The 24,518-nt window shown below is 41.9% G+C and overlaps 1 protein-coding gene across 2 annotated transcripts; it reads right to left on the reverse strand.

Annotated features, from left to right (window-relative positions):
* Window positions 1-7,671: 7,671 nt before the first annotated feature.
* ATMIN (ATM interactor) lies at window positions 7,672-22,936 on the reverse strand. 2 transcript variants are annotated; one of them, XM_040615019.1, is made up of 4 exons: window positions 22,697-22,936; window positions 17,238-17,363; window positions 16,072-16,271; window positions 7,672-15,092 (listed from the first exon to the last, which is right to left on the reverse strand). In XM_040615019.1, exons 1-4 carry the CDS (start codon window positions 22,922-22,924, stop codon window positions 13,262-13,264), a joined length of 2,385 nt encoding a protein of 794 aa, XP_040470953.1. In that variant the 5' UTR covers window positions 22,925-22,936; the 3' UTR covers window positions 7,672-13,261. The 2 variants fall into 2 exon arrangements, with proteins under 2 accessions (XP_040470953.1, XP_040470954.1); XM_040615020.1 differs by having other exon boundaries at window positions 22,796-22,921.
* Window positions 22,937-24,518: the final 1,582 nt, after the last annotated feature.

Consider the following 24,518-nt stretch of genomic DNA (forward strand, 5'->3'; position numbering starts at 1 on the left):
TTGGAAAGGTCAGCTTCTACTCTCATTTGTGCAGCTCTTCTGAAGCAGATGAGTTATGTGGGTGTTACACTAGAATATCACCCGAGTTCAATAATCTGACATGACTACATGAATTTGACAATGGTATTTACACTGACAGTGTGTAAAGCCTTGCATGATACACTGGTTCTGCATGCTTATACTTTAAAAATACCTTCTTGCACTGTATTTTAGTCACATCTCAGAGAAATGCCAGGTAATAGAATTAGGTAATATACCTGAGGTGTATATATATAAAAAAATTAAGTAGTCTGTTAAAGAACAAAGTACCAAAACTTATCTTTACCTAACCAGGATATGCAGTCTTTAAGATGAAAGTTGTGTGATTCACACAGTTGTATCAAGGACATTTGTCAAAGATCAGTGAATAATTTCCAGAAAGCTGCAAGTTCTGCTAAACAGAGATGTGACACTTGGAAAGGGTGCTTTGTGGTTGTTTTTTGGTTTGGTTTTGTTTTTTTAAGTATCAGGATCTAAATGAAGATACGGCATTAACAACAAAACAGAATTGTGAGAGTTTACCTCAGTTCATGACCTTGTGATTCTGCCTTCTGTATGACGAAGCTCACACACAATTTTATTAGGAAAGCATTAACCGTCTCTGTTGACTCCTAAGTCATTGGCTTAGACTTCTGGAGAGAGTGTAAGCTAAAAAAAGACCCAATTAAGACTGCAGTGGAAAAGGGGAAAAAAACCCCAACTGAACAGATACATCTCATTTGTGGAGAAGATGATAAAGAGCATTTAAAATATTTTTCTTATATAAATAGTTCAGCTATTTTTAAAAGGATTGAATGTTTTTACCAAGGATTAAGTAACAACTAGCAGGGCTGGCACTCTTCCAGTTCTAGAACTTCTGACATAGATTTTCATGCAAATAGCTGAATAAATGCACTTCAGGACGTCCCCAGATCCCATCCTGCTAAGAGTGCTTCTGTCCCACTCTTCATGTATGTTAGAAAATAACCGTAGGACTTCCTAGCAAATGCAGGCGGTCTCAGTAGTGCTAATGATTTGAGACACAAAAATATGCTCACTGTATGCACGATTGTAATTTTTACATTTTTTTTTTTAATTCAAAGATCTATTGTTCAGGCAGCGATTCGCTGTGATTATTTGGATTCCTTATATCGTAAGATCAGTTTGTCTCCTCTTTTTGTTGTTGTTGTTTGGTTCTTCACCTTTCTCAGCATTTTTCTTCCCTTTCCCTCTGTTTTGGTCATTTCATACCCATTTTTCTCACCCGCGCTCCTCTCCCTATTCACGTTTTTCAGCCCCTGTGTGGACGCTCCCGCCCTTCGGCCCCTCCCAGCACCCCCGGTTGTCCCCCCCGTTCCCGCTCCGAGACTGACGATTCACAGACCCTCGCCGCACCCCAGCCCTTCCCCACCGGCCACCCCCCACCCCAGCCGTCTCAGCCCGGCGGCCCCCTTCCCCCTACGAGGCTCCGCCGTAGCCAGGCGAACCCCAGGCCCCACGGGATAACCTGGGCTCGGGAGGGACCCCCTGAGGGGGCGCCCCCCCGCCGCAGCGGGCCTCGCCCGCCATTTCCCCACAGGCCGCCGCGCGCCCCCCGCGTTGCCACGGTAACCGCTGGGCGCGGGAAGGCGCCCCCCGCCGCCTCAGGCCGAGCCGCGCCGCAGCGGGGGCGCCTCAGCGGGGGCGCCGCGGCCGGGGGGCGGCGGGAGCCGGCGGGGGTGCGCGTGTGAGGGGTCGCAGTCAGCCAACGCCAACCGCCACGTCCGGCCGCTTTGAAATCCTTTTGCTGGGATCGGGGCGTTTGTTCTCGTCAGCACGGTTCACACCCGGGGCGGAGAAAAGCGCCCACCGAGCCACTGGGGGGGGGGGGGGCGCAGCGTCCGCCCGTGGCCAGGGCCGCGCCAGCGGGGAGATGAGCCTGGTCCCTCTCGGCCGGGGGCGTGGTGGGGTGGGGTGGAACTGGCACCCCCAGCCCGCCCCGGGGGCTCTAGGGGCGCCCCAGGGCCTTTCTGCAGTTGAGGGGGGCCTCCGCTGCACACCCTAACAGCAGTGCACCCTTAGTCTGTGAGCAATTACAGTGACTTCTTACCTTGTACTCATAAGAAAATGCAAATACCTGAGTGTCCAGTTACATCCACACACACTGTTCCTTCTACGTATTTCTTCCTACAATGCTCTGGCTTGGTTTAGATTTCACACTTTTCCCTATCGCCAGGTGCAAGGCCGAGGTAAAACTGCCTCCCTCCCTGCCTGCTTCCAGCTGCGGAAACAAGCCAGGAAACGCATGGCAAATGGGACTTGCAACAATTGCCAGTTTTGCTTAGTTGCAATCTCTTGTCAACAACACAGGTCAAGAAGCCAAGACCACACAAAATCAATCAAAAGGAGAAGGTGAGTGAAGTGTAGATGGCACAGCTGACAGCTTTAGAAAAAGGAAGAGATTTCCACCCATCCTATTAAGTCTAACTGCTGTCTTAGAACATACAGCATTAAAATGGAAATATGTAACCAGTTAAAACTTCAAATGTTCCAAGGTGCAGTGAAGAACCTGTCAATAAAAAGAACACTGCACCTGGGACCTGGAAGAAGTGAAAAATCCAGAAGCTGTATGGCATAAAGGGATGAATGTGCTCAATGTGCTTACTCCCCATGGCTCTGAATCTTTCAGTCTTCACGTGTACTTCCACCTGTGGAAGATGCCACTCCCAAGGATACTTCACACCCTTCTTGGAAAAATACAAAAGCCATAATCTCTCAGAAGATGCTCAGTGGTACTTCAGCTGAGGTTGCTTCCTGTAGTCACAATACTAGAGCAACAGAGCAGAAGGGTGAAAAAGGAGCTGACATTGTGAATGATGAAGTGAAGGGACAAAACCCAGAAATTCATGAATCATCATTTATCTCAAGTCATATGGAGGTCTCATTCCTATAAGAAGATCCTGAGCAGTTATGCTGGCACTGTGCTCTTAGATCAGACAAGTATTGCAACTGTTTCTAATTCTATTGCTTTTAAAAAGAACAGCCATCCTGCCTGAATGCAGATTCCACATACAAACCAAAACCAACACACAAAACACGATGGCACCCAGGACTCTTTAACAGATAATGCCAGGAACAGGAATGCTGAGGTCAAGGCAGGAAGTGAAGAAAAACTGCAGGAGGTTCCACTGCTTTCTGGACTACCTTCCTTAGCCAGCCAGGCTGCGGGACCTGCAGTGCTGTCTAGACTGACCTAACATTTCTGTATTGTGGAACTGTAATTTTATGCTTTTTTAAAAGCTTGTTCGACTGTGAGAAAAAAAAAAAAAATCCTTGTAAGCAATGTGGGTATTTGTAGGTTTTGTAGATGCTATTAAAAGAATTATAAGCTGATGAATGCCAATTACTTTCATGTAGGTTTAGTTTCTTCCTGACCATAAGATAGATTCATTAGAGCCTTAAATAGCTTATTCTGCGGATGAAGTGCAACCTCTTCATTTAGATTCACTCTGAATGGCTGTGGTAGCCTAGCACAGTAATTGGGTATTTGATACTGCTGAGCACTGAAGCAAAGCCTAACATTAGGTACATTCTTAAATCCATGCCTACTCCGCAAGGTAGTTAATAATATTCTTAACTTAGTGCTAAAACCCTATTGAGTGTCAGACATTTGCGTACATTCCTTGCTAATTTGGCACCTAAAAGAAATGGAAATGACCTGGAAAGCAGACAGTGGTGGGGCTGACAGGTATTTACAGTCATTTTTTCCATATTTGTGCAAGTACATCCATTTGTTTAACTCTGTTAATATGTTCTGTGCACTCTGATACTCACTTATTGTTGTTTCATCTTGTACTAAATGGAGGGATGTTCACATCAAGTTCTCTTTCGCTTTTGTGTTAAACAAACCCCAAAGTAAAACAGCAGGCTTTCCATAGATACATAAGTAACTGCATTTCAATTCAGCATTCAGGACAAGAGATTCATTGCAACTTACCCTTCCCTTCTTTTGATGCTTTGATAAAAAATTTGGAATAGGGAACGGTAACACCAGTGCAAGGCTCCCAATAACATGCAGTTACCACTTGAAAAGATGGAGAAATTCAGTTTTTAAAAATTATTTCTTTACTAATAAACATGCATAAATGTAGGGGTTTTTTTGTAGTTTTCTGGTATCAGTTTGTTAATTGTGTTCATCTTCAGGTATCTCAACATCAGAGCTAAAGAATTACCACTTTCTAGAGGCATAGTTTCAGTAAGTAGGTGATACATATTCTATGTATCTAAACACTTACGTGTTCATTCCTTTAAAAAAATGGAAGGATGCCATGGCTTCATCTCTTCACCCGATATTCACGTGAAATAACCTCTGAAGAATGCAGGAGCTGAGTGCCAGCGCAGTTTGCATTGTCTCCTAATATAAATTTCCCTGGGAATTCCATAGGTAAACGTGGAAATCTTTTAGAACACTAATTTGTACGCCCAGTATCTTACAATTCTTTAAGAAGGGTATCTTTAAGTAGAGTGCCATAGCACCTTGAGGTGCAGCATATGAGAACCGTCGCACTGCAGGTTAGAACAGGGCCACCATTTGTCTGGCAGCAAATTTGATTTTTCAAATGACGGTACCTCTGTTGGCGAGCAGAGTGCTGCCTACTGAACCGCAAATAAAATAAGCACCTACACCAGAAACAGCACAAGGCTGCTGACAGGATTAATGTCTTCTGTATCCCTTTACTCTTCCTAAGAACAAAAGCTAAACATTTCAATCTCAACTGGCAGTAGTTTTTTGTACCCATTTGGTATTTTGTTGCAAGTCAAGAGGGAAAGTTATAAGGAATCTATTAAAAAGTTACAATGATCTATTAAATAAATAGGTCATTATAGTTGATACTATGACCTATATGCATCTTTTATATCTTTCAGTACTCTGGATATCTGAAAAATCACAGCCAGCAACTATCTGGAGCCAAGCTCTATCTTTGTGGTTAGTTTCCAGGAAACATAGGGGTGGGTGTTTTTTTTTTTTTTGTAGTAACTTGTCAACAATGGTGCTACAGTTACACACATGCAATATCATTTTCACAGAACAGAGACACTAACACATCATTTTCTTCCCTCCTTTGTAGCCTTCCCCTTATGGTAACTATTTTCTAATTCTGTTTTTTCATATTTAGATACAAAATGCAAGCTCCACAAAAGAAGCATTCTTCACAAATAGCCCCTACATAAAAAAATCCACACATACTTGTTTCAGTCTCAAACAAATCCCTATATACTTGTTTCAGTCCCATTTTTCATTACACAGAAAATTCAAACATGTACGTATCTGTGTAACTAGTAACATTTTCCACAGTCCAGAAGGAGAACTATTCCCTCCCACCCAGACAACTGAAAATATTGCTGCTTCAGTGAGAAAACTGAAAAGTGAACTGCATTACCAAGTAACAGTAAGTAAAGCCAAACATGCTTGTTATAGTAACTATAAATTGCAGCCATTGCAGACAGTAAGTAAATTCTTTAGGACTACAGGAAAAAAAAATGTTTAAAGTTGCAGCAAAAACTATAAACTTTATTTCCACATTTTCCAGTGTTTCAAACCAGGTAAGATTTTTGCTGAGGTTTTGACACTGTCAAATCAGACAGATTAGACAGAGGTTTTACTACAAGCTGATATTTCTAAGAGCCACACTCGCAGATTATTGCTACAAGACCCGCAGCAGAAGACCAGAAAAGCTGCTAACCGAAGGCCTAGAACATAAAGACACTTAAGCCATCATAACTTTAACCAAGTTAAGTGCCCTTGAATACACCAGGTTCTTCAGGCACAGGAAACAGCAGCTTCTTGTTTACGCGTCAATTTTCTCAAGAGTAAAGTAATTCCCGTTCAAGGAAAGGAAATAAGCTCAGGGTCTAGATCAGCTAGAAGTGCTTCCTGTATTCAAGGTGCCAAAACAAAACAAGTGAAAAGGGAACTGTTGACAACAATGTAAAAATACAGTGATGGAACACCTGAAAGTTAAATCAGAGTTTTTCCCCCTTTTGTTTTAGGTCCAATCTTCCAAAGGACTGATTCCAGAGAACTTGCTGTCAAATCCTGGAGCCAGAAAGAAAATTTGCCTCTAATTCCATTGTTTTGTCAGAAACAATCAGCTTGCCAGCATGCAATTTCTCTAAGTGAAGGAAATTCAGGAACTAAACACAAACCAGTCAGGGATGCTTTCACTGCCAGTAGTAAGTGAACTCTCAGCAACAGCAAGCAAGAAAGTAGCTCAAAAATACGTGAGTCTTCTCTGGTCTCTAACCAGCCATTTTCTTCTCGTGTTCTCAATCACGATTTAAAGTTTGTCTTGCCTTTTACACTGTCTACTGTTGAGGATCAGTCTGTCTAAGCATCAGACTGTTGTTCATGGGCCAAATCTGTTCTAAGGAAAACCTGAAATAACGGCTGAACCAAGCAGAATCATCCCTACAATGGGAATAGGGCTACTATTCCTAAAAGGATAGTCAGCATCTTATACATCTGACTCAATTTTAAATGCTCTGAACAGGAATTTAGCTTCTAGGTACTTACGACATACTCCCCTCTGGAAATACCTTCCATATTTTACTACCACCAGGGCTGAACGCTGCCTTGTGTGAACACTCACCTCAGTACGATGGGACTGAAAACAGCAGCCTGCTACACGTCAGAGACTGCTTCATGCACGGCTATAGCTGAGGTAATAGAACAGATGAATTTTCAGTCAAGGAGCATCTGCTCATTCACCGACTCTGAATTATCTAAGGTATACAGGTAACAGTGGAAATCAGGATTTTCTATCCTCCAACTAACAGAAAACGTTGGGATCGTTACTAAGCTTGGGAACTGTACAGGAAGACAAGGGACAAAGTATGGTCCATATTCCAAATGAACCTACTCTAGTTTTTTCTTTTAAATATTCATAGTGACAAACATTATTTTCTCAGTTATACAAAAAAACCTGCAAAATAATATAAGCTGTTAAGAGAGGACCGTAATTTTCTAGTAGGATACTCTGAAAACTAATTATCATAATGCAGTTGAATTTCTACCTGATGTTATGACTCCAGAGATCTTGAAAATTACAGGAGGGGTGGATGGTAAGGTAGAAGAACGCAGAGTAATCCTTCCATCCCGAGTCTCTTGTGGAAGACATCTGTCAGTGAACTGAAACTGCAGAGGTATTCTGCTGTGCACACGAGCTAATTCAATATGAACTTTTGCACACGCTGCGGAGAGGTTTGAGATGGAGCACCACTAGCGCAGGCAGCCTGGATGCTGCTGGTCAGAAGAATCCAGCCCTCCCTGCATGCATCAAATTCCACACAAAAGCCTACACACAGGTTCACTTACAGCAGGGAGCCTCTCAAGTGGATTTGTTTCAGGTTTATGAAATGTAGCATCTTGACATTCTGATTACATTTGTGTTGCAAGTTTAAACTTCCTAGGATTTAGAGAAGTAGGACTACACAGGAAAACTTTTTCCACCTCTGGAGATGAAGGCCTGACGTTGTTAAGATAGTTTTAATTCCAGAGACACCTAGCTTTCAAAAGGCAAGATGTTAAGGAGCAACGGGTGCCAGTGGGCACTGAACACCCCACCCGCACCTCTGCAGGCAGGAGATCACAGCCATTAAAACAGAAGGCGAAAATGGATTGAAGTAAACTTTATTCCAAAATACGTATAATTTACAGGACTAAGTGCTTCATTTGTGAACAAAACATTTCAATACTTGTGAATAACTTACTAGTAGCTTTGTGTAACACTCCAGTTTCCAACAGAGGGAAATACTAAACAGTATTTTGGCACAAGGTTTTCTCTGCATGCATTACTTAGAAGTTTCACAATTACTAGGACAACATTCCTTCTTTGGGATTGTCTTTTGTAAAACAGGTCTAAGAAATGAATGCTTGCTTTTCTCTGCTCATTGCAAGTGTACTGGCTTAAATAGTAAGAACTAAACATGGACATTCTTCGAAAACTAAATTTTCCCACTAGATCAAAATCCCACCAGTGATGAGAAGAAAAATATTTTAAAGACAATTTCTCAGCCTTATCGAGATTAACTCACCCATGCTTTGGGAATGAGACTCATCCATTCCAAAGAATTACAAGTTGAATTAAATTGGATGCTAATCAGGTGTTGAATTCTGTAAGCTGAAAAAAATATGGCTATCTTTCATATCTAGCTTTATCATAGATGCACTTGCAAGTATCTGTAGATGGAAGTACTGTCAATCTAGCTCTGCATGCAAGTGCTTGAAGCATGCATGTAAAGCGCTAGTTGTTGTGAAATGCACAGTTTACAACATCACAAGTCATCTATTATATCCCATTGCTAGCTATGGTGAAGATACTGCTGTAAAGCCAGTACGTGAAAAAGAATCAGAAGTAAAGGACTTCTGGTTTTTAACTCGGGAGTGCCTTCAGGAGTTTCCACTGTTTCAGGCTGTCCAATTACATTTTCAGTGAAGTGGAAGAGTCACGTACATGAACACAAACATACCCTCACCCTGACTGCAAGGCAATGCAGAGTTGAATGCTGTAGTTCCTCGATTCTGTTCATTGCACAGCAATGGTGTTTTAAACAAGAAAATTCAGTCATGCTCTAAGCAGCAAATCCTTCTAGCACACATTTAAATTCACATCAACTATTAAAAAACAACAAAAGAAACAGAAGATGCATGTTTGCACCATGCATTGAAACTTGCTACCATTAAACAACCCTATCTTCGTAGTGTTCATACAGTTGTTGATGGAAGCCTGTTTACAGTAGGCCTGTTCTACCAGGAACTCAAGCATAGCAGCACCTTAACCCAAACATGAATGAAGAAAGCTTGCGAGGCCCAGAATGTTAACAACGCTTTGGTGTGAATGTATTTGGAACACTAAATTGTACATTAAGATCATGTTTAAAAAACAACACATCAGAAATACATTAAAGCAAAGGAAACTGTACAACCTTAATGACAAAGGCCAATACATTTGGTTCACCTCTGAGCTGTCATTTCAGTAACTTTTGCAAGTTGAGCACACTACGTTGATTCAGTATGTATGAGTCCTATTGTCTTACCCTATATTTGAGAGGCTATTAAAAAAGACCCTAACGCCCTAAGATCCCAATCCTGCCAACACACCTCTACCCAGCCTCACAGAAAAATAAATTCAGAACCAACTAAGCATGTGTTAGCAGGATAAGGATTTAAAACTGTGGAAGGCTTTCTTTCTTTTGTTGCATCCACACAATCAAGGTACATACGACAAACAAGGAAATTCAGCCTTTTGTTTTCAACAGAAAAAATGACTGCATGTGCATCTTGGAATAGTAATTTGTACGGCGTGTTAGTTACATATATTATTTTACAGACAGTGATTGAATTGTTCAAAACTAAATGAGGTTTCACCAGGTTTGTTTTACAGCTGCTTAATTTACAGCTGCAAGTGTGTATATATATCTATATGTATGCAATTTTGTCCCCCCCAGACTTCATATCCTTTGGAAGTTAAAATTTTCTAGACGCAAGCAGCTTTGCATAGCTAAGAATGCGTAGTGTAAGTAAACTGACTATAAACTACGAATTTCTCTAGGCAGACATGAAGAACTGGGGGAGGATTCCCTCCCTGCCCAAAGCAGAAAGAAGCATTTACAAGCATATTAGTGGAAATAGATGCAAATAAAGCCAAAAGAAGAAACATATATCTACTGTCATACAGTGATGCATTGTGACAAACAAACATGGAAGGCAACAAGACAGACCTCTCATTTTTCAGCTGTTTTGTCCTCATACAACCTGTGTCCCAAATTTGCTATGTTTCTTTGATTTTTTTATATACTAAAGAAAAGCTCAAGTGAAACTACACAAGTGCAAATTAAATTTTAGAGTAGCATTACACAGGTATCCAGATCAAGATCCAGCAATCACAGTGTAACAGAATTAAGCAGGAAACACAAAGAGTAATACAAGTAACATTAGTATAACTTCCAGATAAGAATTTGTGCTAAGAGGCTACAGAGAATCTGGTGTTACTTTCTGTGACACAGGTGAACAACAGTTCAAATGGCATTAGGGGATACAAAGAGAATAAGCAAAGTAGTAAGTCACTGCTGACCAATACTTACGAGAGACAGTGCCTTGAAAATCAAATCAGAGACAAACTGCAGAAAAAGGGAGATAAGTGTCATTTTAGTACTACCAAGAAATAGATCTGACTGAAGTTTATTTTTAGAACAACAGCCAAAACAGAAAAGTAGCCATTTTGAAGAACTTGTTCATATACAAAGAATTTGTACTATTCAGCAACAGTATTTCAGCTCAGGTTTCATTAGGTTTACCGTTGGATTCAGCAAACCGTGAAGTCTGGGTGCAGTCTTCACATTTTCACAAAAATACTTAATAAATCCAAAGTGAGTGACATATGCCAGCAACATAGGATCCAAACCTGTCTCTGACTTTTATGAATAATTTATGGGAACCAAATTTGTGAAGAAACAAGTTAATTCTGGTCAGAATGAGCCACTTCACTAAGACAATGCAGACATATTTAGTACTTTTTTAATACTGTACTTTCACTAAATAATTTCATGTGGTAGTACTGTGTTGACCTAATTAAAGTTCAAACTATTTTAAACCCATAGGATGAGGGAAAGGAATGGTATTTGCATGTTATAATAAAACACACAAAGCTCATAAATATTCTTAGTTACAAAGTACAGTAAATGAGTTACGATTACATTGTAAGATTGCATCCACACAAACTAGTTTTTTTCTGATAGTCACTGATGCAAAGAGCTTTGGCTTACACCATGAGAATGTGGCAATTGTCATTCTGATTTGTAAACTAGTTTCAAAGTTCTTTAAATGCTAGCTGGTCTCTCAGATGATTACAATTCAAAGCCTTCTGTAATTCTGCTCCTTATTACCTACGAAAAAATGACTGACTTTCTAAATTCAGAGGTCATGAACAGTTTCTCACTTTTGCATTCTGTAACTGTGGAAAACGCAGTCTTCCCCAACCAGATCTATAGTAACTGCTTCTCTTCCATGCACCAGTAAACTTGCGCATGGGAAACACAGAAGCCTATGTATGAAGAAATGTTCTCTGGTATTCCAGCCAGGGGGAAGAAAGGAGAAGGAAAAACACTTTACAACCTGAAGATGCAATATTACTAGAAAAGTATTGCAATAGAGTAAGTTAACCTAATTTTGTCATTTATCTTATTTCCCAATGTCAAAGTAGGCAGGTAAATACAAATGAGTCCTATCTTCAGAAAAAACAGAATGACAAGCGATGCCTTCCCTTTCTTAATATATCCCAACCTTAAGATCAGAACTCCAGGCATTGTGAAAACTGGAGGGGCTTTCCCCAAAGCAGAATTACTGTACTCCTGGGGGGAACTGCAAGATTCCTTTCTTCAGCCAAAGACTAGAAGAACTCGCACTTAGAAATGCTGAAGAATTAGAACAGGCAACGCAGCTGTGGTTTCAGGAGTTTTTCAGGAGGAAAATAAAAGTTTCAGGGTTAATCTAAAGAGATTATTTCCAATAAAAGTAGAGACACTTACTGTATTATTGCATTAACTATGGCAATTTAAGAGTGGTAGAAGACAAAAGAAAAAAAAAAGGTATTGCTCATTTTCAAAAAAACAAGCTTGCTGCAATGGATGAGTAACTTCACTCCCACATCCTTGAGATGAGGATATGAAGCACGAAGCATAGTGAGTCTTCAAAAGCTAAGGCTTGGACATACATTTATTGATGGGCTGCCTAGCAAACACGCAGCCAATGCCTCCCTCTCACAGTGGAGAAGGAAAGTCTATTACAGGCCCAGGAACTTGACATGAAGAGGTTTTCCTTTTCATTTAAGGTAACAGAAACTAAAACCTGTCCAGGACAAAACCAGAGGCCTATATTATGCAGGCTATTATAGTAAGAGATAAAAATTAGCTAAGGCCAAATTCCAACATACATTCACAATTGGCTTAATTTATTTTTTTTCCCATGCAAATGAAAAATAATGCAAACAATGGTATGAGGGGCAAGATGAACATTAAACAAAATTCCAAGAGGTCACACATTTCCTCTCAGAAAAATCGGTTTGAATTTGACTATATTCAGAAAAAACTCTCTGAAAGCTGCAGGAACTGAGGGCTGCAGATCAATATGCAAAAACAAGATACAGTTGTTCTGAAAGGGCTTGTGAGCTGATCTCCCCGCTCTGTTGTATGGGTTCCAATTGGTTTTGGAAGCGGGAAGTCCAAAACCAGGAGTCCAGGTGAGTGAGTGAGAGAATTTAAAATCCCGTTTCTCAAGATTTTCTGTCAAGGTAGCAGATGTATAAACCACTGTAACATTTCTCAACTTATATCTTAATAAAGCTAGGAGAATTTTAGTGAAAACTAGTCCAGTCTTTCAGGCACACGCATTGTAGTATTTGCATCTTAAAAATAATTTAAGCAAATCCCTCCCGAAGACTCTAAAGATGTTAGTCCTGTTTATTACACTAGCTAAAAGGGCGACATGCTCATTTTCCTATAATTACGTATTCCAAATGGTTTTCCGACCCTTCAAAGGGCATCAGTGACACCCAGGGAAAAAAAATAAAAAGGTACTGCTGTCTACATATTTTTTGATAATATACTCAACAATTCAAGAGTCTATGTGTCCAGTGTGTTGGACAGGTATTTGGAAAATGCCACCTTATGCAGGAGAAAGCTGTGAAGGCATAAAGGAAGACCATACGGCTTACTATGTTCATGCCAGATTTAAAATTCAAGCTACTAAAAAAAGTAAACGGAAGTAGCTTACACTAACAGAATCCTCCCCTGTAAGTTCAGGGAAGCATCTGAACTGGACAGGTCAGGGCTTTGGTTCAGCACCCTGGAACTCTATACGTAAGCCAGGAACAGACAGGCATATACACAGGACAACGTAAAAAGTTCTGTTTAAATGAAAGCAGTATCAGCTTTGTAAAGAAGTTTGAGGAAAAAACATAGGCACCACAATTTTTTTTTAAGGTTCAAATGTACATTAACATGTTACAGCCCCCCCTTCCCCCATTTATACACACACAGTTTATGTAAAGTTACATATTCAATAGAGTACCTGCAGCAGGAAAAGTCTCTTAGGCCAACTGCTCACAATAACTACATTCAATAACGCAAAGTGAATAACTTGGTCAAGCCATCTCCCCCACCCCAATAATTTAATTTCAAACCACAGGAAAGTTATATTATGAAGTACTCAATGGCTGGGCTTGCCAGAGCTCTGAAACAAGGAGCACAGCTCTTCACAGGTCTGTGTTTCTACTGAACTGAACTGGGACTCCATTGTATTCCAGGCTAAGTCAGCCAGAAGGAAGTCATCCATTGCTGTCTGTGTCTCATTGCTGGTGAGGAATAAACTCCCTAGGTTCTCAAAGCAGCTATCCATAGTCTGTGTTTCAGCGCTACTGAGCTGGACTTTGCTTTCAATATTCTGAGTAGGGCTATTTTTAGTAGCCAGATATACTTCTGTCTGGGTTTCTGTATCAGATGAGTCCGTACTCATGGAGAAACTAGACTGCTTCAGAATACTCCCTAAAGGCAGATGGGTATTACTGTCCAAAAAGAAATTCAAGTCTGTCTGTGTCTGTGTATCAAACATCTCCAAACCTAAGAAGTTAGAATTTCCTCGGCAGCTATACGATTGAGTGGCGCTATCTGAAAATAAGAAATCAGTCTGAGTTTCAATGTCCAGCGACTCCAAAACTGGCTCAGAGTTTAGGGTACCAAGATCACTCTCCTCAGTCTGAGTTTGGATATTGGATGCTGAAAAGAACTCTTCAATGTCAAAGTCTATTCCTGTGCTCTGTGATGGACCGGGTGGCAGATGCGTGTCAGCATTAGAACTGGTCTCAGACAAAAGGCCACGATTATCCAGTGCCTGGCCAGACATGTTTCCTGAAAAGATGTTCTCCAGATCACTTAGTAGGTCCATCGTCTGGGTTTGATTATCCATCGTATTTTGAGGTGGAAGTATATTAGTCTGTGTATTGAAGCCAATAAGGGATTCAGACTTCACTGTATCTTGATTCAGGCTCTTGCAATTACTCCTTTGCAGCAAGGTTTGATCAATATTTGCAGGCATTAAATTGTTCTCTGGAAGTTCAATGTGAGTAGAAACATTATATGATGAATGAACGTTGTCAAAGATGTCACTGCACATTACAGCCTGGTCCATTTGCACTCTTCCATCAACAGTGTCCTCTGTTCTCCCAGTCTGAGTCTCCCTAGAAATGCCACTCGCTGGAAAACAAACCTGACTAAAAGCATCAGTCTGAGCAGCTATGGATGAAGTCAGCTTGGAAGCAGGCAGCAACGTCTGTGTTTGTACACTGATGGGTAATGAAACCTGTGAACTGAATGAAAGATCAGTCTGAGAGCAAGAGGATACAGAAGAACTGGGAGTCCAGGCTGCAGCTGGTACAAAGTTCTGTGAAATATAAGATAAGTCCGTCTGTATATTTATCGAAGAAATTTTATTCTTGTGACAAGCATTCCCCAGCTCTTGCCCTGTGTCATTCAGTGTAACCTTATCCAACTCAACTTGTACACCAGTACTTACCGGTTCGTGATCACCAGAATTTGTCACTTTTGAAACAGGCATACTATCTTTAAATACAAGTGTTTCTGCCTCCAGTGCTGGAATCAGAATTCCTATAGACTGAGGCAGTAAATGAACAGTACTTACAACTGGACCTTGGTTATCAACAGCCACTACAGCAGGTTTGACCGAAGAGTCTGTTGCAGATACGTATACAGGCAAGTGAGCAAGCTGCATCACTGGGAGTTTAACCAAAGCCACCCTGGGCTTTGGTAAAAGCATCTTCGGTGTACCTTTTGGCTGCATTTGGTTTGTGAAGTTAGAGCTGCAGGAGCCTTCAAGAGAGGCCACTAGTTTCACTTCAGAGGACTCCAGTTCCTGAGTGCCAGGATTGTTATTGTGTGTATTGATGAATGCTTCATTTGCTTTCTCTGCCAACTGTTGATTATGTACGGAGGTTTCCATTTTCCTTTTCTTACTAGGAGGATCCCTGTGAACATGAGATCAATAATTTATACTCCTTTCAAGCACAAAACATCTCCCTTCCATTCTTTCGAGTCATTGCATTGAAAACAAACTGAAGTCACAGATGAAGTTGGATATGAGAAGACAACTAATCCTGACTAAAAATGTAAAATGACTCCAGGGAACATCAGTTTTGTAAAATTTCACTCCTCGCGCTCCCATTTCAAGAAGAACACAATGTTACCTCTTTTATGGAGACCTATTTCTAAACAGAGGTGGAAGTTTAGATGGTTTCTTCCCTCTCGTACATTAAGCACTCTGATTTGAAGATGTTTAATTTGTTACTTTGATGCTAACTGAGACTGAGCATTGAAGGGACAGTGCTCTTAAAATTACCATGCAGGTAAAGGTCTCTCATGGAAACTGAAGATACAATTTGCACTCCTTCACACAAAACTTAATTTTGCAGCAGTTGAATCTCTAAGACAGATGGGCTAGGCCTCAGGAAACAGATTGCCCTTTATGAAATACATGTACACGTTAAGACAACTATAAATCTAAACATGCATACATAGGCATTTAAAAAAAAAAAAAAAAAAGAATGCACTAATACTTGCAAAGACAGCTAGACTATAAAAGAAAATAAACTGAACTGCATTCCACACCACAGCTACCAGCTATAAACATTTTCAAATCATCTCTACTTTCACAGAACTGTAAAAGCAGATGCAAAAGAACCACAAGCATTTATGCCATGCAGTGCAGTGTCATCAGTACGTTTTGTTTTACACACGGAGAAACCTGATCTTATTGATTAGACAATCATCACCAAAACAGAAACTACTAAAAGCAACAAAACAAAGAAACTGCAAACTGCTTTACAGCTAAAACAATGTGAACTTATTTCCCATTTAATCTACAGAAAGGAGACAAAATGTCAGTACATGGGAGACAGAGGACTTGGTGAGAATTTAAGTACCAATACTTAACGGCTTCACTTTTACCTGTGTTCTGCAGGAATTTCGTGGCCAGTTCTGTAAATATGAGACAGTAATGCTGTTCTGCTGGCGTAAGGGCACCCACAAGTACACTGGAAAGTCTTGCCACAGACCTCTATATGCCGTTTCAAGTACCATTCTGTACCATAGGAGTTACTACATTTATCACATTTGTGCTTCTTTTCAGCATGCATTTTCATAAAGTGCTAGAATACACAAAGAAAAGTAAACATTAGCCTTCAGCTAAGATTAAAAAAAACAGAATATCATGTTTTGGGAGACATTAACACTTGCATTTTTCTATCTGTTAAATAGGATTGAAGAGCAGAATTAAAAATTTTAAGTCTCATTAGGAATAAGTTACAAGCTTAAAGAAATCAACAGAATTCAAAGTTTGCAAATCTGCTTGTGCTATGTGCATCTTAAAACAAAGATTATAACAAACATTCATGTGCCCTAATGCTATTGCAGGTTTCCTATGGACATTAATAAATCTATAGACAAATCTTGCCAGAGTGTAGTAAGTACATGTTGCAACAAGTGCACACTCCTGAAGATCTACAACTAAGCAAACAGTCTCAAGTCAAACAGGTCAACTTCAGAGCAAACATCAGAATTTTTCCTTTTCATTTACAGCACCAAGGGCTAGCCGCTCAACCTCTGTGGTCTTCCCACCTTATCACAGGTAACCCACAGCAGCAGAGTGCTTTGTTTACTCACTCATGCAGAAACAATTCTCATATGGTTTCTTAAATAGGTAACCAGTAAGCAAATGCCTTTTGAGACTAGAGCAGAGAAACCCTCTTAATACTTCACCAGCTGAAAAAGTAGTTTAAAAGCATCAGTCACATATGAAGCCTTTACTGGTTGCTACTGTGATTCTCCCCACCCCTTTGATCTTTGTCCATCTTTTTAATTTCTGGAGAGGGGCTGTCTTCTAGTTTAGCAGAACACACTGGCATCTGCTTGATCGAAAGGTTCAAGTCCTCTAACATCAACATGCAAATTCATTAACCGTATGCCTATGTGGAGTTTCCACATACAATTCTTCAACTTCTGGATATATGCTGAGAGGCTTTGCTCATATCTGAATGCAAAAGTGTACGCTTTCTGGAGTAGAGACAGTCAGGACTAAATCAGTATGAAAATGATACTTTAGCAAATAGGAATACCTGTTTTACAAGAGAAAATTGGGAAAATGGTCTGTTTGGTCCTCTAGGGCAGCCTTCAATAGGACAGCAGTAGAGTTTCTGTGATGTTTTCAAACCCTTCCTTACTGGCGCATTACGTTTTCCATCCTGAAAAAGAACCAGTTGAGAAGCTAATTCCACAGGTTTGCCTATTAAAGACAACAACCAGAACAGACGCCAACTCTGGCTCACTGAGTTTACGCACCTCAATGAGTTGAAGGCACTTTCTTAAGTGATTTTAAAGTTCAAATGGAGTTTTTCACCTATGTGGATGCTACTTTGCAAACATACCATGAAAATTACCAAGTGAAATTACAGCAAGCTCTACAGAGTAGTGGTACTGTACTATTTACTTTTACCAAGACACTTGCTGCCCCAAGCCAAATACAACTGCCTTTTGTGTTACTTGAGCCCAAAAGCTTTCCCTACAGATACTTCACTACACTGCCAATTCAATGTGGTTTTACTTGTTAGTAGCAGAATCTACTTGGAGGTCCATTAAAATTAGTCATACGCTGTGTAACACAACACTTTTCTGATGTTGGAATTCCGTTGGCACTATTTAGATTTTACTTGGGAGTCTACCTGTAATTAAAGGAAAGACACCAAGCTCACTCTGTCACTTAATTCAGATCACAAACCAAACCTCAGTTAAGCCTATGAAACTAACAACTGGTATGCCAATCCTGAACCTCCAGACATCAAACAACTGGTATAGCTGTGCTTTCCGCGTGATCTGCCTCACTGACCATCACATGCACACAACAGAACAAAGCAACATAAGTTACTCAGAGGACCTCAAAAAAAACTATGAACAGGACGCACAAGTGGGATTGTCTGGATTGTTCCACCACACAGAACCTATTCCTATTGAGGACACAGACATAGAAAGCACAGGATGTATCCCTCCAGACACATCCTATCTGAAAGAGTCACAGTGGAAACATCAGGCACCTGTGTCCAAGTAAAAACTTAGAAGTAAACTATTAAAAACGTGATGCTGAGAGTAGCTGTGAGTCTCCTTACATCCTGAGACTGAGTAAGAGGCCAACCCAGTCCCCAGAGCCAGCTACCGTAGCCCCCAATGACATCCCCAAGATGATTATTCAGGGAAGAATTAACAGAGCATGCCCTGTTTGAGCTCTGCACCCGATTTTCCTTACCATGACAACAGTGACAGTAAGCACAGTAAGTGGCAGAATTTTGATTTTACACCAGTCACTCCCTAACTACCTTCTTCAGGCATATTTCCAGCTACTGCGTGTTTACGCAGGTTAGACCAAACATAAAGAATTCACAAAGTGCAATAGTTGTCCTGTGTGAAGCAAACAGAAAGTAGGTACGGCAGCTGCCAGAACACAAAGGGGTTCACTGCTCACACCCCTACTTCTTACCTAGCTACAGTTCGCCACGCTTCAGGAATACCATGAAGCAGATGAATGGGACATTTCAATGATTTTGTTTTTCCTCAAATCGTCTCTCAATCTAAGATACTATGTGTAAAATGTAACCCCTTCAAGCAGTATTTCAAGTTATATTTCCACGCGCTCAACACTGCTACTTGTTGACAATGCCACAAATTCGTTGTTAATGACCCATCATGCTCAAAGAAACCAAGTTTAGAGCCTCCGAACCAAAATCACCAGCTGCTATTTCATCAAGAAAACCTAGAATAATTCTCTAAAAAGTGAGTTTTCATGTAATGTTTTAACCTTCTAAGCATTTTTATGTGCAGCAGTTTTTCCCATGGACAAACCATTTCATAAACAGGCCTGTTTTATCTCTGCTGAATAACCACGGTCCTAGAGCCACTGCCCAAAACAGGAACATGACTCAAAAGAAATCCAGTTGTTCCAGCCCCACTACCCCCAATTACACTTTTTAACCCTGAGTTTACCCAGAAACACTCTGACCAGATACCAGTCTCGAAGTCTTCAGAAGAAAAAAAGATCTGCCTTTAAGTTAAAACTATGTTTGGTTTCTCCCACTGGAGACTAAATCAGTAAGTGTAGTAAGCGGCAATTGGCGTTAATGTTTCCCAACAAAGAAGTTCACCAAAGTGTGTTATATTTAAATGGCACCACCCAAGAAACGACAGGGTAATATGGGAAATAGGTTCAGGCACCTAACAGGTAAACCACAGACAGGTTATTTAAAACTACTGAAGTATGAACGTGTAGAATAACACCAAGTGTTTAAAAGCTATATAAACATGAGTAAGATGCTTTTTTAACAGGTGGAACATAGACTTTGGAGGCACAGATCACAATAAATTTGTTGTGACAAGTTGAGAGATACTCTAAACATGTAAGTGTAACCCTATCCAGACAGTAATCTTGTTCTGACCATCTTCAAAGTCCTCCTGGCTCCAAATGGTTAATCTTATATCTTCTCAAAAACTGGTCTGGCCAGTCATATTTCAGATGCTCTCACAAGTCCTTTCCTTGTATATCTGATTTTACTTCCCGTATTTCTGCAATACCCACCCACCAAAATTATTGGCAGATATTTGTGCAATTAACTTCTCACAATGCAGATGCTCGTATTGTAAGGAATGCTGACATTCTGTCAGGGCTTGCAGCAACACCATGGAAAATGGGAAGTAACAATACTTGCTAGTGATTTACTCAAGGTGAGCTTAATGATGTCTTGCTTTCCTACGATAGAAAGGCTTACTCCAAAGGATTAATTTAAAACATTAAATTACAGTACACTGTAGCCAGCTATGTAAAACATTTTTTTTCAACAGAAGACCATGTATTTCTTTACTAAATAGCATGGAGAGAAGTGCATTTACTCTTACTGTAAAAAATATCGCTGTAGTGTAATACTTGCGTTTGGGTAACCTACCCTTTCCAGTTCACCACTGATGACAGCCTCCCTGCTATCATAGGAATCCACAGAACCCTCTCTTTCACATGAACTCCTATAGCTTCATTTTTAAACTACAGAGGTCTTCCCCCTTCTTGCCATAAAATAACGCAAAGACCAAAGGATTAAAAAAAATATCAAATCCCGATATATTAAGCACCAGTTTATACCCACTGTTCTCATTTTTTATGGGCTTACTTAAGCTAAGGAGCCAGAAAACAAACACTTAAGTATCAACACTTCATCATATCTTGTTTTGTTAGGCCAAACAAGCCAAATTCTTCTCATTTCCCTTTGTCAGACACACCTGCCATTTATCACCCTTAACAGCCCTTTTCTACACCTCTTCTGGGTTCACTTTAGCTTATTTGATTTATTTAGATTCCTCCCCTGCAGCAGTGACAGAGAATATCCTTCTGATGTATTTTAGGATTGCCCTTCTCACAGCAGCATGACCATAAAAGCTCATATGCTATGACCAAACAGCTTTTGAAAGTGTTTCTCCATCTCAGTTCCTTCTGTTACAAACCAGGACTGATCAAATCTTTTGTTATCGCTTCACAACACTACAACCTTCCACTACTGCACTTGGCTCTGTTTTTACAGGGCAATCTTGTTTTCCTATGTGGACATACTCCCTCTGCAGCAACAATGACTCGCAGTTTTTGGTCTTAAAAGAATCTATTGGTGCTACTTTTGTTAATGAAAACTAACCAAGTCAACCTCCCTTCTCGTCAGCACTATTACGTTCTCTGCCTCCCCAATAGCTTCTTACTGTCCCATGTGCAAGGTCGCCTCTTTGCTAATTCCTCATGTTTTGCTAACACAATTTAAATTATTTTTGTCTGGGGAAATCTGTTATCTTGTAAAAGGAAATACCAATACTGAATTATTAGTCCAAGTCCATCTCTTTTTGGAGAAACAGAGTAACATATACCTAGATTTACATCTTTTTACCTTCCTATCTTTAGCCTTTAATTCAGGATGCATTCTCAGCCATGCATAATACTGGAGGCATTTTATCTAAGACAGTACAGAAAAATGAGGTTCCCTCATTTTACTCTCCATTACAATGTCCTTGGAAGAAGTCAGATGCTCCTGAAAACCTGCGTCCATCCACATTTCAGTATTTGGATAAATACTAAAAGCTATCACAAGATTTAGTCATTAGCTGTATGAAATATGTTATAAACCGGCAAGGTACCAGTAGTTAATAGCTATCTTGGCAACCGGTGAGAAAGCAGCACCTCCTCACCCATGGCACCCTGCACACAGGTTACATAACCCACTCGCCGCAGCCCCTGCCAGCTCGCAGCACAGGCTCACAACCGCAATGACCGCCTGCTGAACCTGAACGAATGTTTCCAACCTCTGCACCTCCACTCATACCTATGCGCGAGATACAATACACGCCAAAGCTGTTAGCACATATCAGAAAATGAAATAAAACAAGAGATGGGAAATAGCAAGTATTCTTGAGATTATTTCATTTTGTTCACCACCACCCACCATCCGTAACACGCTCGATTCTGTAATTTGCCATTTCACAAAACAAGTGCGTTTATTATTTGCCTGCTGGGGCTGCATTTTCAGATTACAGCTACGAATGCTGCACTTGAGGTTTGCCAGGAATAGGATATTCACACCCTTAGCATTACGATTTTGGAAAAAGAAAGGATATCTTTCAGAAAGGCCCACACTCAAGTATATGCTTGCTGAACCGTGGCTCTCCTCCCCCCCCAATATATGCTGCCTTTTCTCAGGAGTACTATGCTAATGAGGGCTTGTTTCCAAAATGGCATCCATCTAGGGTTTTTTTGGCTCACAGACTTTTTTAAAAAACAAACAGAAACCCCAACATAACAGCACTCGGCGTTTGGATTACGATGGCTTGCCAACTGCTCCGGGGAGGAAATGCAGTATGTTTGCATAGCACCTCGCAAGCAGGGCTATAACGTCTTCCTGCAGAAAGAGGAGTGACAAGCAAGTGAAATAAGAGAACCTGGGCCCCAGAAAACTTTTAACTGCCATAGTTACATTTAACGCTGCTACAAACCGGGTTATTTCCCGCAAGGAATTTTAGTGGAATTCTCCACTGGGCTGGCCAGGCAGAGCGCACACGCGTGTTCACGCCTGCACCTGCACACGCTTTTCACGCGGGGGAGGTGAAAGCAGGAGACAAGGCGAAACGCCTGGGGACCCCCCGGGAGCGACGCCCTCCCCAGGCTCCGCGCCAGCGACGCCGAACGCAGCCGCCGCCTCCGCCGGCCGCCCCCGGCCCCCCCGCCCCGCCGAGCAGCAGCGGATCCCCTCACCCGCGGCTGGGGGCAGCCCCGCGGCGGGAGCAGGCCCAGGCCGCCCCGCCGGCAGCCCCCGCGGCGGGAGCAGGCCCAGGCCCCGAGCGGAAGAGGGAGCTGCGCCATTACAGGGCCCCGCAGAGCAAGGTGAGGGGCGGCGCGCCCCCTCCCCACCGCGGGGCTGAGCGGGAGGGAGGCGCCCGGCCAGTGCGGCGGGGCCGGGCCGGGCTCGCCTCACCGTGCGGCGGGCCCGAGTTGGGGCGGCGGCGGTACCTGGACCGGGTGGGCCTTGCTGAGGTGCATGTTGAGGGCCGGGCTGTTGGGCAGGACCTTGCCGCAGCCGGGCACCGTGCACAAGATGTTGGTCCTCACTTGGGACAGCTCTGTCACCGAGGGCCGCACCAGCTCGCCGGCGGGCGGCAGGTCCCCCACGGGCACAGGCGCTGGCGCCGGGGGCCGCCCCAGCCCCCCGCCACGCCGCCCGGCTGCCGCCGCCGCCATGTTGCTGTCAGCTGCTCAGCCCCCCGCTTCCGGGGCGGCCGCCAATAGTCACCGCCGCTGTTGAATATTCAGCGCGCGCGCGGCGCGGCCCCGCCCCCCACGTCAACGTCCCGGCGGCAGCTGCGGCGCAGCGGGAGGGAGCCCGGGGCGGGCCGGCCTCGGCAGCGCTGGGGAAGGGGGAAAAGCTGCGGCAGCAAAGGGAGAGAGGAAGAGGGAAGAGAGAGAGAGGAGAGGGGAAAAGGGGGGGGAGGAAAGAGAACAAAGGAGAAAGAGAAAAAAGGGGAAGGTAAAAAGACTGCCAGTGTAGCCGTTAGGGAGCAGATGGAGCGGGGGCATGCAACACAGCGCTGGTGTTTACCTTCTCGTACCCTCCCGCGGGTAGCGAGGGGGCTGCAGCATTTATTATATTACATTTATTTATTGATGCAGGCCGACATTTTCTTTAGAATGACACAATTCAGAGTTGCCTGGCCAGCGAAAATAAAAATGTACCATCCCATTAACCGGAGAAGTTCCACGATAGCCACAGCTCCCGGGACATGGCTGGGGCCTGGCCTTCATGGCACAGCCCCTGCCTTCTCACCCGCACTGTTCTGCTGCTGGTGATGAAAAAGGGCGTGCCTGCCTGCTGGCCTGGGGGTGCCACATCGTTCCTACGATAGCCTTGGCTACAGGAAGTTAGAGATGAAATATTTATCTGAAAAAATCAGAGACACAACTTTTTGGTTGTTAAAAAGGAGATGGAGCTGGCTTTTCCCAGAAATGAGGCAGAGCAGACAGTAGGCCAGGTACTCACAATGTTTTAGAGTATTTTGGAACTTTACCTTTATGGTAAATCATTATCATCTCAGGCATTCAAGTTATTTAGGAGAGAGCATTAGGAAGAAAAAGTCGCAGAGTGAAACACATATTGGAATCCTAATGGTGCTGAAGCCTGGAAGGCTCCGTGAGGGTGTAAGATGTTAAGAGCCAAATCTTAAATATCTTATCACAAAAAGTTTGCAATTGTTTCAGAATCCTAACATTAAGTATTTTGTCAAACTAACACTTAAATCATGTAGGTGGGTGTCCTAAACGTGCATCACTAGCAGATAGTCCTAAACTGCAAGTTACAGAAGAATATATAAATTACCAATTAGTTTACCAAATCTAAAGAACTCCATTGCAAAGGTGTTGTTTGCATTAGTGAATGTTGCCATCTTGATTCTAAAATACTTATGTTCCCAAGCACAAAAAAGCAGTAATGTGCAAGGATCAAATTGCAGAAGGATCAAATCTTAATTGAAATATTCCAAAACATGGACTTCCTCAAAAGAAAATGATCACCTGTTTCACTGCATTCCTCTAAAATAAAATTTCTTAAGACATTAATACCAATAGACAAGATTTTTTTTTTAAAGTATTTGTTATCGACTGTAACCCTTGGCAAGTAAAAACTCTGGATCTGAATTAATATCTAATAAAGTTGGATGGAAACATTTCACTCTCAATATTCCAAGAGCCCCTTTTCCCCCATGGCAGATTAAGATTATATTCAAAGACAGGTAAGATAAAAACATGCCTGACCTGCAGACGGGTAGTCCCACTTATTTGA

This window comes from Falco naumanni, chromosome 15 (assembly GCF_017639655.2).
Source record: "Falco naumanni isolate bFalNau1 chromosome 15, bFalNau1.pat, whole genome shotgun sequence".
Lineage (NCBI taxonomy): Eukaryota > Metazoa > Chordata > Aves > Falconiformes > Falconidae > Falco > Falco naumanni.